General features: G+C 53.6%; 1 protein-coding gene across 1 annotated transcript in view; it reads right to left on the reverse strand.

The window, feature by feature from the left end:
- Nucleotides 1-17,041, reverse strand: part of MYO18B (myosin XVIIIB) — a 240,724-nt gene that overhangs the window by 196,071 nt on the left and 27,612 nt on the right. The window contains 1 exon segment of the mRNA XM_077761677.1: nt 12,597-12,741. Coding sequence (XP_077617803.1) covers nt 12,597-12,741 — 145 coding nt within the window.

Consider the following 17,041-nt stretch of genomic DNA (forward strand, 5'->3'; position numbering starts at 1 on the left):
CCTCGGGGATGCTGGGGGCGGGCCTCGGGGATGCTGGGGGCGGGCCTCGGGGATGCTGTGCCTCAGGGGATGCTGGGCCTCGGGGACGCTGGGTCCAAGGAGGATCAGCGTGATCTCTAGGTTGTAGGGCCTGGTGGCAGTCTCTTAATCAGAGCCCTGTTTCAATCCAGCATCGCCCCTTAGGCGGGTACCTTGCAGATGGGGACACAGATGTTTTGCTAAAGCCACCAGACTTTTGCCCAGTGGGGCTCCTCTGCCTGAGGCACCCTCTCCAATTTCTTCCCCGTTTTGGGGATTCAGCTCAAGGGTTACGGAGGAGGACGGCAGGCCCTCTGGATGGAGCCGACCACTTTGAATTTGGAGTGTCTCCTGCCTATGGCGTTCTCTGGTCATCATCCGTGCCCTGACCTGCACTATCTCCTTTGATCAGACGGAAACTTTGCTTTGGAAAGTGAAAATGGTGTGTCCCCGGGAAGCCTAGGCTTAGACAGGAAAAGAGACAGGAAAGGGGGGAAGGGGGAAGAGGAGGAGGGAGGGAAGAGAAGAGGAAGCACTGAGCAAAATGAACGCAGAAATGGCTCAAGAGCAGGGCGCCTGGATGGCTCAGTTGGTTGAGCATCAGACTTCGGCTCAGGTCATGATCTCGCGTTTCTTGGGTTCGAGCCCCACTTTGGGCTCTGTGCTGACAGCCAGCTCAGAGCCTGGAGCCTGTTTTGGATTCTGTATCTCCCTTTCTCTCTGTACCTCCCCTGTTCACTCTGTCTTTCTCTGTCTCTCTCAGAAATAATAAAACATTAAAAAAAAAAAAACTTAAAAAGAAATAAAGAAATGACCCAGGAGCCCAGACTCAGACTCTAGTCCCATCTCCCCTACAGCTTCGCTGTGTGACCCTGTGCAGGTCCCTTCCCCTCTCTGATCCTCCGTCCCCGCCTGACACAAAGAGGGGCTCCGGCTGGCACAGCCCCTTCTAGGCAGGTGGTTCTCCGCTCCCCGCCCCCCACAGGGTGTTCACCGCATCAGGCAGGTGGGATGCCCTCTCTGGCTCCTCCCCACACGGGTCCAGGCTATGAGAGGCTGAGCTTGGCGTCCGAGGCAAGGAGATGCCATACAGGCCCAGACTATAGCTGTCCTGAGTGTCCCAGCTCGGTAGCTCTTGTCCCTTTGCCCGGAGCCTGGAAGAACGGACAACCCTGGTCCCGGCCAGCGGGGGCCCGGATGCCAGCCCTAATCAGCGCTCCTGGGGAAAATACAAAGGAGGTGCAGGTGCGCTGGGCTCTGAACACCATGTTACAAGTGTGCAGCCTGTGTCCTTGGGGCAGTGAGATGTGGAGGGATGTGGAGAGAGGAGCCTCTCTCAGGGCGGCAGCGTGAGGCTCCTGGGGGCCTGGCCTCCGGTCCCCAGAGTCCTGCATGCTTCCCCTATGGAAACAGAAGTGAGCACAGACAAGCGAAGAAAGAACGGGAGTGGTGGACAGAGGTGGCCACCAAAGTGGAGGCCGTGGATACATTCTGAAACGCCAAGCCTTCCCTGCCCCCACGGACACAGTGCCCAGCAGACAGAAGGTCCAGCTTTGTGTCACTTAGAGCTGTGTGACCCTGAGCTAGTGACCTGACCTCTCAGAGCCTCGGCTTCCCCACCTCCAACGGGAAACGAGACATTAGTACCTGCGCCACAGTCCAGTGAGGGTCCAGTGAGCCACCCTGTGTAACAGCCTGGGGATGCGAAACCTAGCCTCGAACACACTCGGTGACCCAGCAGATCTGTGTCCAGGAAACCATGCCTCCAAAATGCTCACTCCTGCAAGGATGCCTGGTGCGGCGTGTACTAGCACACCAGACACCCGAAAACAGCCTGAGTGGCTTGCAGGAGAGCTGCCACAATACGGAGGCCCCCCATAATGGGCAGGTCCCTGTGGTCCGGAGGCCCCCCATAATGGGCAGGTCCCTGTGGTCCACAAAGAGAATTAGGGTCACCCCGTGACTCGGCGTTCAAGGAAGCCAAGGACACGAGGTGGGTCCTTACAGGCACAGACATGGGGATGGGGTGATATTCAAACATCCAAACAGGCAGCCAGCCTGTATATTCGTTACGTGCCGAGATGTAGCTAAGCACACGGTGTATAAGGGCCTGAACCTACAGCCGGCAGTTTAGATGACAGTGACACACCCACATCAGTCCCCCGGGGTTCACTCGTCACCGATGCCACGGACCAGGCGGTGCTTGGAGAGGATTCGTGGGGCTGCGCAGTCCCGTCTCATCCTCCCGTGAGTCTGTAATGACTTCAGATCAAGTTTAAGAGAGGGGCGCCTAGGTGGCTCAGTTGGTTGGGCATCCGACTTCGGCTCAGGTCATTATCTCACGGTTCGTGGGTTCGAGCCCCGCATCGGGTTCTGTGCTGACAGCTCAGAGCCTGGAGCCTGTTTCAGATTCTGTGTCTCCCTCTCTCTCTGCCCCTCCCCCACTTGTGCTCTCTCTCTGTCTCAAAAATAAAATAAAAAAAATAAAATAAAAAAATAAAGTTTAAGAGAAAAAACCACCCCAAGCTGTTAGGACAGTGAACTATCCTGTATGATGTTGTCACACCCGAACATGACCATACGCGTTTGTCCAAACCCAGAGAAGGCACACCTCCAAGGGCGAGCCTGGATGGAAACTGCAGACCTCAGTTCATGGCCGCGTGGCCGCATGGGCTCATTGGCTGCAACAAACGTCACCTTCACGCCTCTAACCACGATCCCCTCAGAGGGCCAAGGGATCTGACGGGGCAGGGAGGGACCCTTTCCTACTCCACCGTCTTCTGTATGGTTTCGGCTTTTCAGAGGAAGACAACTTTACAGCATTATTTGTGTAGTTGTTTTCAAACAAAAAGAGTCAAGTGCTCGAATGCGCGGCCAGTGCTCTGTGCCGAGGGTTATCACTGGCCTCGTGCACGCAGGGCCTCGCCCTGGCTTGGATGGACAACCTTGGCCGCTGGAAGTCAGGGCGTCCCAGCAGAAGGCAAGGCAGGGTGGGGGTGGGGGGTGGCTGGGCCTCTGTCTCTCCTTCCCACAGGCCCTGCTACCCCCTCCTCCACTCCCCCAGGCTCCCCGGGTTACACACCATCCATTCAGGGACTGACATCTTTATTAGAGCATTTGGGGAGTTAGCAGCTGATTGGCAGTGTCCCTTCATCATCCCATTATGAGACCCCCCCCCCGGGTTATAGATGGGCCTGGCGGTGTTATATATTAGGCAGTGGGGTCAGCGGCAAGTAGATTGGCAAATTTAGTGAAAGAATAATAAATTAAACCTCCCGTTGGCCTTCAGAGAAAAAAGAAAACAGGACGACTGGCCATCCAGGCAGGGCCTCGCTCGCCCTGTGGCTGTTTTGCATTCTGGACATTGTTGTCATTGCTGTGAAATAATGAGAGCGAGCAGGCAGAGCAAGTCTCGGGCTTTCTCTTACAGTGAGGGGACCACAGGGGTCAGAGAGGCAGAAAGGCCAGCGCGCATCAGCCTTGAGAAGTCCAGCTTTGCCGGGGACGCTCTCCGGGAAGTGGACAGACTCCCCACGAATAATAATATAGCACTACTGACCCTGATGATGGAGCTGCGCGTATTCAAATTCAACGAATCCTGCATCTTGCAGCCTCGCAAGAGCCCTACTGGCAGGCACTGTTGTCCCAGTTTCACAGATGAAGGCACCTGGTCTCAAGAGGTCAAGATCACGCAGGAGAACACCGGTCAGCCTGGCCCCAGACCCATCCCGTTAGTGAGTTCTCCAGCCTTGCTTCTGCTCAACGGGATAACCTCCCAGAGGGAGGAGTAAGGATTGGAAATTGGACACAGATGCGGATGGAGATTTGATGGAGCTGAGAAGGAGCTTTTAGGGGAGAGGAGGACATCCGGGCACCCAGAATGCACACGAGGACTGGGCCGGCTGGGGGGCAGAGAAGGTAGAGGAGGGCAGGGACCCCGGAGGCAGGCAGGCAATGACTCTGACCTTGGTTCACCACGTGATGCTGTGTGACTTTGGCAACGTGGCATAACCTCTCCGAGCCTCGGCATCCTCACCTGCAAAATGGGGATTCCCTCCCTATCTGTCACAGGTGCTGGGAGGATTCAAAGCCAGTGTGCAGGTGAAGGGACCCCCAGGCCTGGGCTGGGGCAGAGAACAGGGGACTCTGAGCGGGTTTTGTGCACGGAGATTGCTCCCAGGAAGAGTGCTGTGTCTGGTTCTACTGTCGCACAGGCCGGGGGACCCAAGACACGGAAATGGTTTCTCGCTGCAAACAGGACATTGAGCTCGTCCTTGATTTACTCTCCTGTGGGAAGAGGGTCCTTAGGGGACATCAGAGGAGAGTGGCCGGGAACAGGGAAAGCCCTGGTAACAGAAGCAGGGAGCAGAAGTGTCTTCTAACCACATCAGCAGGGAGCAGGTAAGCCTTGGCTATTGAATTCCACAAGCTTTGTGCTGTCAAAACTTCCAACAGCCACGGGGCGCCCGGGGGGCTCAGTCAGTTGAGCGTCTGACTTCCACTCAGGTCATGATCTGACAGTTCGTGGGTTCGAGCCCTGAGTCAGATTCTGTGCTGACAGCTCAGAGCCTAGAGCCTGTTTCGGATTCTGTGTCTCCTTCTCTCTCTCTCTCTGCCCCTCCCCATTCACTCTCTGTATCTCTCTCTCTCAAAAATAAGTAAACATAAAAAAAAAAATAAAAAAATAAAACAAACCTTCCAAAAGCCAGAACTTACCACGTGCTGGCGCTGTGCTCAGCCCCTGACACACGGCATCTCGGCTCATCTGTATGGTGGACGTGTGAAGTCCTGCCCTTTTCAGTCCCATTGTACAGACCAGAAAACTAAGCTTCAGAAAGCGTAAGTGACTTGCTCAAAGCCACCGTGGCAGCACATGGCCAAACCGGTTACCTCTCTGCCTACGTGTTCTAGAGCCCCCTCCGCGGATAGAGTCTGGATCCCCTGACCCTCGAAGCTGTCGAAGGCTTATAACCAATACCACGTGGCAGGGGGACATTTTGTAATATCTGAGGCCGGCTCGCTGGAAACTCGCACTTGGAGCCGCCACGACAAGAAGCAGCCTAAACAAGCTTCTGCGGGGAGACCAGAGGTGGCACCGGAGGGAAAGGCGTGCAGCCTGCCCCAGCCTCCTCCACCTGCTTCCACCATGAGACCGCGGCCCTAGGACACGCCTCCAGCCAGAACGGCCCGCTGCCCTTCCACAGCGCAGACCCGCCCACAGAGGCCCCAGGAGATAACATGGGGGTGGGGCTCATGTGTTACGCAGCCCGGTCAGCTGACCAGTGCAAAGCTAGCCCGTTGGTGCCGTCCTCGCTTCGGTGTGAGCCCAGGTCTGTGTCAGTCTTGGCTGCTCTGAGCACTGCCTCGCCCTGTCCTTGGCCCTCGGGACCCTCTGCGAAGCTGCAGACGGAGCACTGGATGGTGAGTCCAGAACTGGATTCTGGTTCGGAACCAGCCTTTCGTTGGTACAGAAGTCTCTCGGTGTGCCCGTAGGTGAGGAGCGTCTCCATTTAGAGGCTGGGGCTCCTCACCCCCCAAATGGCCTCTCAGCCTGCCACCCAGCCCACCTCATGGGCCAGCTTTAATGCCAACAGAGACCACTAGTAACAGTGGTGCATTGCCCAGGGAAGGAAGTCACAGCGTGCTGAATACCTCCTACGTGGCCGGTGTTACACGTCCAGTCTCTCTGACTATTGATCAGTCCGACTTTGGCTCAGGTCACGATCTCATACTTTGTGAGTCTGAGCCCCACATCGGGCTCTGTGCTGACAAGTCAGAGTCTGGAGCCTGATTCAGATTCTGTGTCTCCCTCCCTCTCTGTGTCCCTCCCCTGCTCGCACTCTGTCTCTCTCTCTCATTCTCAAAATAAATAAACATTAAAAAGAAAAGAAAAAAAAAGAAACATACAGGCACTAGCTGATTGTTCCAGGGGCCACCTTTTGTCAAAGGAAAGAAACGCAAGGTTGGGCGAAGGGTTCCCTGATGGCTCCTGAGGGACGGCCCTGGCCACGAGCCTCGGTTAACAGCAAACCAACCGCGATGTCAAATCACTCAGGGTTTTCTGCCTGCCGAGTGGAGCCAACCCCCAGGGCGTCCTCCCACCGGCTTCTCAAGGGACCAGTCTGGGACAGCAAGTCTGAGAGACAGAAGGGAGGCGGAGCCAGGGTGCAGAGGAAGGGAAGTTCTGGGCCCTAGAACTTAGAACACATTCCCTAAGACCTAATAGCCTGTTATGGCTGACTTCTTCAAACAAGTCACTTTAAAATACTTTTTTATGTGTATTCATTTTTTGAGAGAGAGAGAGAGAGAGACAGAGCATAAGCGGAGGTGGGGCAGAGAGAGAGGGAGACACAGAATCTGAAGCAGGCTCTGGGCTCTGAGCTGTCAGCACAGAACCCGACACAGAGCTCGAACCCATGGACTGTGAGATCATGACTTGAGCCGAAGTCGGAGGCTCAACTGACTGAGCCACCCAGGCGCCCCCAAAACAAGTCACTTTCTAATGAACCAACCAAGCCAAGAGTCACCTTGCCTGTGCACGGGAGGCCGCCCAGAGTCAGAGCATTATTAGCATCGCAGCCTTAGGGGAGCCTCCAGATAGCTCTAAGACATCCCTTCTCCCTCCTCCAGCCCTCCTCCCCTATCTGAGGCAGGTTCCATAACTTGGCCAAGGTCACAGCCAGCTGATAAAAGGCCAGGCTGAAATCTGAACCAGAACCGGCTGACTGCAAAACTTCTGTGTCCTTTCCCCTCCACGTCCTGGGGGAAGGCAAAGCCTCTGACTTTGTGGCTGACCAGGGCACAGCCAGGGACAGGGCCGTCCACAGCCCGCAGGCAGCTGGCCTCCTGGGATAAAGGCCACCGTGTCACAGGGGCCAATGGGATTGGGAAGGGGGTGGGGAGGAGGCATGGCGGCAGAGCTCTGTAGGAACGCAGGGGTCAGCGGGGACCTGAGCAGGATATGAACCCCTCCCTCAAAGGAGGCGGCTCAGAGCAGCCCCAAGGCGTTACGCTGGGGCCGTGTATGATGTAGGTACAAATGAAGCAGGATCCGTGAGCGCGCTGGGACCCCATGGGGATCCGAGGGTCTGGGGTGCCATCAGCCTAGGACCACCCACATGTGTCCAGTGGCCCGTCAGCAGGGCCGGCCAGGTCGGGGGCTGCTGCACAGAGCTTGCACCTGTGATAAGCACACATTTGGTCTTCGGCCCCGGTCCCTGGCACACAACTCCTAAAACCTGGGGCATCTCTGAAGTGAGGAGGGTCTTTTGTTCACTAATGAATGACCGGGTTCCTGTAGCAGGGGGGTCGGGGGGTCCTTGATAGCTTCAGGACAGGGGCTGATGGCCAGAAAGACCAAGGCATGATTGGAAGTTTAGAACTTTCAGCCTCACCCTCCTGACTTCCAGGGAAGGGAGAGGGGCTGGGGGTTGATTAATCACCCACTGCGGTAAAAGCCCAAAACTATAGAATTCAGAGAGCCTCCGGGCCAGTAAACACATGGAGGGGCTAAGAGGGTGGGACCAGGGAGGGCGGGGAAGCCAAGTCTCTTCCATTTGGCTGTTCCTGAGCTGAGAATGAACAGGGAAGGGGAAGAGAGAGGGAGAGAGAATCCCAAGTGCGCTCCAGGCTCTGAGCTGTCAGCACAGAGCCTGACGCAGGGCTCGAACCTGGGAACTGTGAGATCATGACCTGAGCTGAAGTCAGATGATTAACCGACTGAGCCACCCAGGCGCCCCTGAGCTGTATCCTTTACCACAAAAGAATAATAGTAAGTAAAGTGACTTCCTGGGTTCCATGAGCTTTTCTGGAAAATTATCAAACCTGATTGAGGGGGCAATAGGAAGCCCCCTCATCAGTTTACCGCATGAATCGAATCAAATCAAGAGGTGCGATCAAGGTGCAAGTTGCCTTTGACTCCGTCAAACCCTAAACCAGTCCTGTGGTGGTGGCTGTTATTACCAGAACAGTTTAGACACCCTGAGCCTGGTGATAAGGCCCAAAACGTCCCTAGAGGAACAGATTCTGGTCTTTAAAATAAGATCAGGATTCTCAAAATAAATTAAGGAAGCCAGGCGCGTTGGGAGGAGATCATCATTTTAATAAAAAAAAAATCTGATTCATGGAAATGATTCTTAATATATTTCAAAATGATCTGTTATGACACAAAGCAAAGACATTTATATATGACTTTGAAATTCTTAATAGCTGATTTTAAAGCAACCTATTATGAAATCTTCCAAAGCAGAATATATAGTAAGTAAATCATCGGGTAAGGCCTCCCGGGCAGACTGACGGCAGCTCCTCTTAAAATAATTTATAAGGTGGGGTTGGGGGGGGGGGTGGGGGNTCCCTTTTATCATTACAGGCAGCTACAGTTACGGGTCAGGTCCCCGGGCCCGCATCAGAGGGGGATCTCTCGTGCCCCCCGGAGGAGAAATTCTACCACCAACTCCCCTGGTGACAGGTCAATAGTCAGGGGGCTCTGTTAGCCTCTGTTTGGTCACACTGGGGGCAGAGAGGGCTGGCGCTGACTGTGCAAATCGGGAGGCAGCTCCCACCCGTCTGCAGGACTTAGAGAGTGCCTTGATGGGAGCGATCTTGTGTCAGCTGGACACAGGTGGGAGGGTCACCTGGGCCGGGACCCACAAGAAAATCCCAAACTTGCCTTTTACCGAAAGATTGTCTTGAGCTCACTGCCACTGAGGACCCGCCCACCAGTGCTCGCCCTGGCCGTCCCATACCTGCTGTGCCATACGTGTCCCCCGTCTGTCCCTGCGGTACCTGACTGCGCCCCTCTGCTGGCTGCAGGCTCATGCTTAGCTCCAGCGTGGGGCAGGCTGGAAGTGCGGGCGTTAACTCTGCCCAGGAGCAACCTCCATCCGCGGAGCAGCAGGAGGTATGACTGTCCCAACTCCCTCTGTCTCCCAGGTCATACAACCCGGAGGCGCGTTCCTCAGAGTCGCCCAGAGGTTCCCAGAGGAGCTGGGCTCCAGTCGCCCAGAGGCGACGTGCTCCTTACAACATGTAGTACCGCCTGCCTTCCCTTCCCTGCCTCCTCCCCTCCTGGTGACCCCCCCCTCCAGAAAAGCCCGTGCACTCAAATCTTTGTCTGGGGGTATGATTTGTGGAACCCAGCCCCACTCAGCTTCCTCTCCCAAAGTCCGCTTAATCCACCCATCAACCCCATGCTCTGCCCGTCGAAAGAGGAGACCACCGGGGCGCCTGGGGGCTCAGTCGGTTAAGTGGCTGACTTTGGCTCAGGTCCCGGTCTCACTGCTTGTGGGTTTGAGCCCCGCGTCGGGTTCTGTGCTGACAGCTCAGAGCCTGGAGCCTGCTTTGGATTCTGTGTCTCTGTCTCTCTCTGACCCTCCCCTGCCCGCTCTGTCTCTCTCTCTCTCTCTCTCTCAAAACTAAACATTTAAAAAAAAAGAGAGACCACCAAAGCTCAGACAAGTCTGGTTCCCGATCCTGGTTAATTGCACCAAGAGCCTGGGGTTTCCATTCTGTAGAATAGGCTTGCTTCCTTCCACATTTCCCCGACCACAGATGCCCCGACTCTGAACCTTCAGGGCTTTCCTGGTCTGACCTCTGCAATCCCTCTCTCAACGCAACCAGTTCACAAAGCTGGTCCCAGTTTGGAAGTCTCATGTCCTCCAGTAAGATGATAAATTCCCAAGACAGGATACTAGTTTCACAGCCCCTCGCGTCCCTCCCCTCCCAGGTCTGGGCACGGGCCAGGTGTTGGCTCGTCTCAGGGACTGGGGTGTATTATAGGCTGGATTTCGTCCTCCCAAAATTCATATGTTAAAGTACTAACTACCAGTACTTTAAGTTGTGACTGTATTTGTTGACTGAGGCTTTCACGAGATAATTAAGGTAAAATGAGGTCTTCTGGGTGGTCGGTGTCCTAAAAGAAGAGGCGATCAGGACACAGACACACACATGAATAGAGGGTGGGCCGTGTGAAGACACGGCCGGAAGGCAGTCCTCTGCAAGCCCAGGAGAGAGGCCTCAAGAGAAATCAACCCTGCCAGGCACCTTGACCTTGACCTTGACCTTCTAGCCTCCAGAACTGTCAGCAAACAAGTTCCCAAGATTAAGAAACTCTAATCTGGTTCGGCCACAGAATTTCACATCTGACAAACCTGTGACCAGAGAGACAGGGGACTTGCTCAAGGTCACACATCCAGGTGGGGGGCAGAGCTAGCTTGCTAACATCCTCTCTCTGGCTTGGCTTGGTCTAAGGAGGGTGGAGGAGTGTTTTCAGAGCATAAACAGGCACTTCAGGGGCACAAAGATCCCCCATTGCTATGATCTTCCATGGGAACGGTGCAGAATAGGGATGGGACAGCTTTTTCTGAAAAGGGCTATATAATAATTATTTGAGGTTTTACACGCCATACAATCTTTGTCTCAACTACTCAGCTCTGCCATGGTTGCTGGAACGTAGCCACAGGCATGTGAATGAAGAGGCATGACACATTCTAATAAAACTTGAATTATGGATACTATGATTTGACCGCTATAGAATTCTCACACATCCTGAGGCACGTGGGTGGCTCAGTCAGTTAAACATCTGACTCTTAGTTTCAGCTCAGGTCATGAACTCACAGCTGGCGAGTTCAAGCCCCACATCAGGCTCTGCACGGACAATGTGGAGCCTGCTGGGGATTCTGTGTCTCCCTCTCTCTGTGTCCCTCCCCTGCTTGCTCTCTCTCTCTCACACACAAAATAAGTAATAAATAAACATTAAAAAAAGAATTTTCACACATCCCAAAATATTACAGATACATAGATAAATAGATAGAGATAGATAGATAGATCTCCATCTAACTGAAGTATAAAAACTCTTTTGAGCCTGCTGCTATCCAAAAACAGTCGACTGGATTTAGCCCATGAGCCATGGTTTGCTGACCCTCGGTAGGACAGGGCCAAATGCAGAGGTAAGGATTTTACCAGATGATTAGAGTTTTGCAGGAAAAGAAATGCAGTCCAGGCTGGAGATGGGGCTGTGTCCTCACACCACGGTGTGCCTGACTCAGCCTGGTCTCGGCAACAAGGGAGCTGAGAAACACACATCAGAGTTCCATGGGCAAAATGACGGTGATGCCCCAACAGCCAGGGTGTCAGGTATGGCCCATGACTGACTTTTGGAAAGGCAAGTGGCATTGGCTTTTTCACCTTTGCCCAGTCAAGCATATCTGTCCTTGGCTTGGACTAATCGTGGAACTCCTACCTTACTTATTTCTGACTCAGCACAGCTCCTAGAAATTTCTGAAATCAAATCAGTGGGCCAAATACATGCAGCTCGCATGTATGAGAATCAACAGAATGAGCCCCAAGGCCCAGGAGGGCGGAGATGGCAGGAATGATGGGCCATAATATTCCAGAAGTCTGCTGCCCACAGACAAATGACACAGAATGTCAGCCAGAGTCAGTACACAGCCCCCAGGGGACGGCCCTCAATTCTCATGCTCATTCAACAAGGAAATCTCAGCTCTATGTCCTGGGCCCCAACGAAGTTACTCCCTACTAGAAAGAGCTAGACAAGACACAATCACGATACAAGACACCACAATCCTCATGAATGCAGGAACCACACTGCTCTTAATCCTACTATCTCCCCAGGACCTTTTACAATGCCAAAAGAGATAAAAGATTTGGTTAGGGAAGGGAGGAGCCTTGAATGCCAAGCCAAGGAATTTTACTTGACTAAGCATGCAAGGGAGAAGCTGAGGAGGATTCTAATGGCACACAATAGGCTTGTGTTTTTTAGAAAAGAGCCCAAAGGTCACAATGAGAATGGACAGAGGGAGGAGGGGAGTCATTAGCAATGAGACTACTGCAATGGTCCGAGCGAAAAGAAAAGGACTGGCAAACAGTAAGAACAGAGAAACACGGACAGAAATACTGTCACGGAGATGGTCTCCAGGGCAAGGTGAAGAACGATTGGCTAGGGAGGGCTGAGGGAAAGAGGGAAGACCAGAACCACTTGGGGAAACAAGGTGAAGGAGAACAATCAGTAAACACACGATTAAGGGCAGGGAGCAGGCCCCGGAGGATAAGGATGGCTGGGTGAGCAGGCACATATGGCGGGGGGCACCTCCAAGATGTCTAGAGCGAAACACAGCATCTGTATTGCTTGGACCCAACTATCTCTCAAGTGTCGGAGAGCTTCTGTGCTCAGGACACTGGCTGCGAGCGACATACAGCTATTCAAATGTATAGTAATTAAAACATAATGCAATTAAAACTCCCAATTCGTCAGGTGCACTAGCAGCACGTCAAGCACTCAATGGCCGCACGCGGCTGGTTCCGGACCGCACAGATGGAGAACGTCTCCATCATCGCGGAGAAGTCCGCTGGGCCACACTGGTCGACGGGATTTGCTTGAAAACCCCTGCTCCCTGTTTCCATCTCACGACGCCTGGTCCGGCAGCCTCCCAGCGACCAGTCCCAGAGACCCAGAGGGTGACAGATTGATCCCGTCCCACCTCATGGAGACAGGGGCCTCGCCAGGCACCCACCAGGGCAGACAGCTGGCAGCGCAGGTGTGCTCAGCAGGAAGGACTTACCTTTGCAGGCCCCTGCTGCGCCAAGGTGGTAGATGGCCGCCAGCACCCGCCAAATGGCCCGCCGCTCGCCATCCGAGATGCCCAGCGTCTCCATGGCGGCCTGGAGCTGGGCAAAGGTAGCTGCCGCCTTCTGCTTGTCCTCAGGCTGAGAGCAAAGGGAGAGAGGGGGAGGCCGTCAGGGGGCGAGAACGAGAAGCTCAGACCCGAGGGAAACAGTGTGGTCGCTTTATTTCCACAGTAAATTACCCACAATTAGGCTGTGGAGTGTGGACACCCAGAGCTCAGGCTGCAGGGCAAATTACAAACGTCCTTGCTGTCTGTCTTCGGAGCGCGCTGTGATCCTCACTCACCCATGGGTTCCCCGGGCAGATTTTTTGAGGCTCTGCTCGGTATGGGGCCCTGAGGACGCAAAACCGAGGGAACCCCAGAACTTGGCTTGGAGGGCCTCTCAAGGTCAGCAGTGGAAAGAGACATAAAACGGAGCGGGATGCAGNGGCAGAGACAGGAAGGTACCTATGAACCCCACTCAGAACTCAAAGAGGTGGTCCCCTAAGGCGAGATGACGCTGAGATTGAAGTGTGGGAGGCGCACAGGCATCACAGACCAATGTAACGCGCTAAGTCCCCACACGCAGAGGGAACAACGTCGCAGAGACGACGAAAGGAGGTCTCAGGAGACAGCAGGTGGTCAGCTGAGCGCAGGCACCAAGCAGGTATTTTTGGGGGTGGGGCCGAGAGAGAAGAGGTGAAGCCTGAGAAGCCAGCAGGTGCCCGTTGTGATGGCCTCACATATGATGTTAAAGGCACGGGCTTCGAATTCCAACCAGGCCTGGCAGATACGCACACCCATCTACACTCCGAGACCTGCGGCAGACATCATTAATCGATTGAGATGCTGCAGGCCAGCGAGTCCTGATTCTTTTCAGGACACCACCCCCTGCAGCCTCCACCAACCGACCTGCCTCAGCAACTGAGGTGCAATCTGCATGCTGTCCCCCATGCAGGGATGGGAAGCTGCCCAAAATTTTTAAGCGGGAGGAAAGAGAAAGTGACATGATCAGATGTTTATGGGTTGAAGGGTGTTGTTTTTTTCTTTTTCAGATTTATGATCCCAATTATGTTTGATTGAATATTAAAATTAGTCTGAAACTCCCGCGCACACATACCATCTGGCCAAGGAGACTCAGCCCAGAAACCTGCTGGGTTGAGAGGAAGTAAGTTCGGGACAAGAATTCTTTTGTCCCTAATCCGCCAGCAGATAATGAGGAACTGATTTGCACTTGGCCCTCTTACGGAGCGTGGGTGATGAACTATAGGCTGGTAAAGCTGGCAGCTTCTTGAATTTTGTGGAATCCAGCGCCCAGAGAGGGGCTGATACCTGCCCAAGGTCACACAGCAAATTAGAATCAGAGACAGAACTAGAATCAGGCTTTCCTGATTCCCTGTCCAGGCTGCTTGTCCCCTCCACTCAAGCCACATCTAACTAGAAAAGAAGGCTGCAAGGATTGGCAACCAACTAGGACACGGTCAAAGCATGCAGTGACATTGAGAGATTCGCTGTGAAAATATTTCAATTAATAGCAAAGGCATGTTCCACTGATCCGTCATATTTCTGGGCCACCACAGGACCACAAAATCCCTAGCAACCAGGAGCTCAACCTAGCAACCGCAGCTGCTCCACTGGAGCAAACGGAGAGAAGGAAGGCATCTTCCCAACATGTTCTCGGTTATTTATGAGATTTCAAAGCGGCCCGGAAAGGACACAGAAAGGACAGCAGCAACACATTCATTATGGCTCCCCTGTCAGCTCAGAGCGTTTGACTTTAAATTACAGGCCGACTCCATTATCTGCCACTTAGCTCATGCGGAAAGAAGGAGAAACTTTCCCTAAAGCTTAATCAGTTTCCCTTGCCCCGCCCTTCCCCTCCCCCCACCGCCCACGGTTGCAACAGAAAACAGAGAGAGACAGATGTGTATGTTTCAGATCCAAACAATTACGATCAGGGAGATGTTTATACTTGCTTAAATTTCCAAGGAACGAAACACCTCTGCCTAATGCTGTCATGAAGGCCAGCCAGCCCTGACAGCAAAATCGTGAACACGGAGATTGGTGAAATTCGTGGAGTATGTCAGCTCACAGCCCACGTGTCTGTTGAATGAACAAGGGGCAGCGTAGAGGGGGTACAGTGGCGGCGAGCAACAGGGCAATGAAAAAGAAGGAGCCACTGATCTGAGCAGCCACGCACGAACCCCACAGACCAAGTATGAGCCACAGAGGCCAGATGGCAAAACTGTGCACGGTGTGACTCCCTCTCTGTGAGGTTCAGGCGTGAGCCAAGTAAGAAAAGTCATTTTGATGACTCTGAGGCAGGAGGGGCACCCCTGACGGGGAAGAGATTGGAGGGGGCCTGTGTCGGAAATGTTCCACGTGTTGATCTGGGGTGTGGATACAGGCGTGTGTTGATCTGGAGGCGCCTGGGTGGCTCAGGCAATTAAGCGTCCAACTTTGGTTCAGGTCATGGTCTCTCGGTCAGTGAGTTTGAGCCCTGCATCGGGCTCTGTACTGACAGCTCGGAGCCTGGAGTCTGCTTTTGATTCTGTGTCTCCCTCTCTCTTCCCCTCCCCTGCTCATGCTCTGTCTTTCTCTCAAAAATGAATAAACGTTAAAAGTTAAATATATATATGTATATATATATACACACACACACACACAATTATCATTGGGGTGCCTGGAGTCAGCTAAGTGTCTGACTTCAGGTCATGATCTCGCAGTTCATGAGTTCGAGCCCCACGTCAATGCAGAGCCTGCTTTGGATCCTCTGTCTCTCTCTCTGTCTCTGTCCCTCCCCTGCTCATGCTCTCTCTTTCTCAATCTCTCTCTCAAATAAATAAACAATAAAAAAAAGAATATAATCACTAAGTTAGAGGCTTAAAATTAGTTGTTTCACCACAATAAAAAAAATATTAATGAAAAAAGTCAATTCACAAGACGTCCAGGGTTTATCTGATGCAAACACTCAAGGTCAACCAAAGACCGCAGGTAATTTAACGAAAAAAAAAATTCCAAGTGTTCTCTCCACATTAGACAGGGCTGTGCTCGGAGTGCCCGGGGGGTTCCCACAGTGCAGAGAGAGGCCAGGTCTGGATTTGGAGTCAGTCAGTCACATTCCTGTGACTCAGTGCCCCTCAGCAGGGTGACTTTGTTCAGATCTCCTGCCCTTGCAGTGGGGCTCAGCGTCTGGTTCTGTGGAACGGAAATCACAGCCTACCCTCCTCCGAGGGCCATTGTGAGGAATAGCTGAGTTGTGTATAAAGCACCCAGCATAGCGCCCCGCATGCAGTGGGGCTGAATAAATGCTGGTCCCCACGCACCCCTGCATCTCTCTGGCCATGCCTTCACCCAGGCTGTTCCGCTTTCCGGGACCCCTTTCCCCGCGGCCGCCACAGTGCATGCCCAACGCTCCCTGGAAGTGAACGAGGCACAGCCCTGTCCTTGAGAGGCTTTCGGCTCCAAGCAAGGGGACAGATGCACAAACAGAATGACAGCCCAGAGTGAGTGTAGAGGTGAGGGGAGAAGGCTGGGAGACTGGAGGAGGGTCAGGGGCTTCCTGAAAGTAGTGGTGCATGAAGCAAACAGAATGGGTGTGGTGACAGTGACGTGAGTGTGGGGGTGGGGCAGGAAGAGTTCCAAGCCCCCATCCTAGGAGCAGACCAGGGAGCTGGCTATGGCGCTGCCCATTCCACAGGTGCAAAACTGAGGCTGAGAGGAGATTAATGCCCCAAGAGAGCACAGTGGGTCAGAACCCAGGGCACATGACACAGGATCGAGATGACGCAGTGGGACAAACCATGGTGCCAGGCTTGGGGTCAGGCCAACCCGGATCCAGTCCCGTCTCTGCCATTTACAGACTGTGTGCCCTTAGGCAAGTAACTTCACCTCTCTGAGCCTGGTTACTACTCCTGAAATCAGATGTGGTAATAATCCCTCACCTCAAAGGACCGTTCAGAGGATTAAGGAAGAGAAGGCTCTAGGCAGAGCCCCTGGCAAAGGCCGCACGGTCCCCCCTCTTTCCGTTGGGAGACTGTCCCTCCGCAGTTGACAACCAAGTCCTAAAAAATAAATGTGCCTCGGGCCAAAGCCTGGAAGGTAACAGCCAGAAGCCAACCGCCGGGAGGCAAAGATTATTATTATTATCACTGCTGCTGGGCACTTTTTTTAAAAAGAAAATCAGACTAGGTTGCAAAAAAATAAATTACAGAGAAGGAGAAAATAATATGAAAGCTTTGTGATTTCAAATGTGTCCTGGTGCCCTGATGCTCAAATGAGTTCCATTTAAAAGCTGAAAGTGGCAGGCAGCAAGGGCACAGTGCAGGGACCAGGGGGTGGACACTGACAGGCAGCGAGCGGAGGCGGCCACCAAGGGCCAGCACCACCCCCTGGCTCTC

Source organism: Crocuta crocuta, unplaced genomic scaffold (assembly GCF_008692635.1).
Source record: "Crocuta crocuta isolate KB4526 unplaced genomic scaffold, BGI_CrCroc_1.0 scaffold348, whole genome shotgun sequence".
NCBI lineage: Eukaryota > Metazoa > Chordata > Mammalia > Carnivora > Hyaenidae > Crocuta > Crocuta crocuta.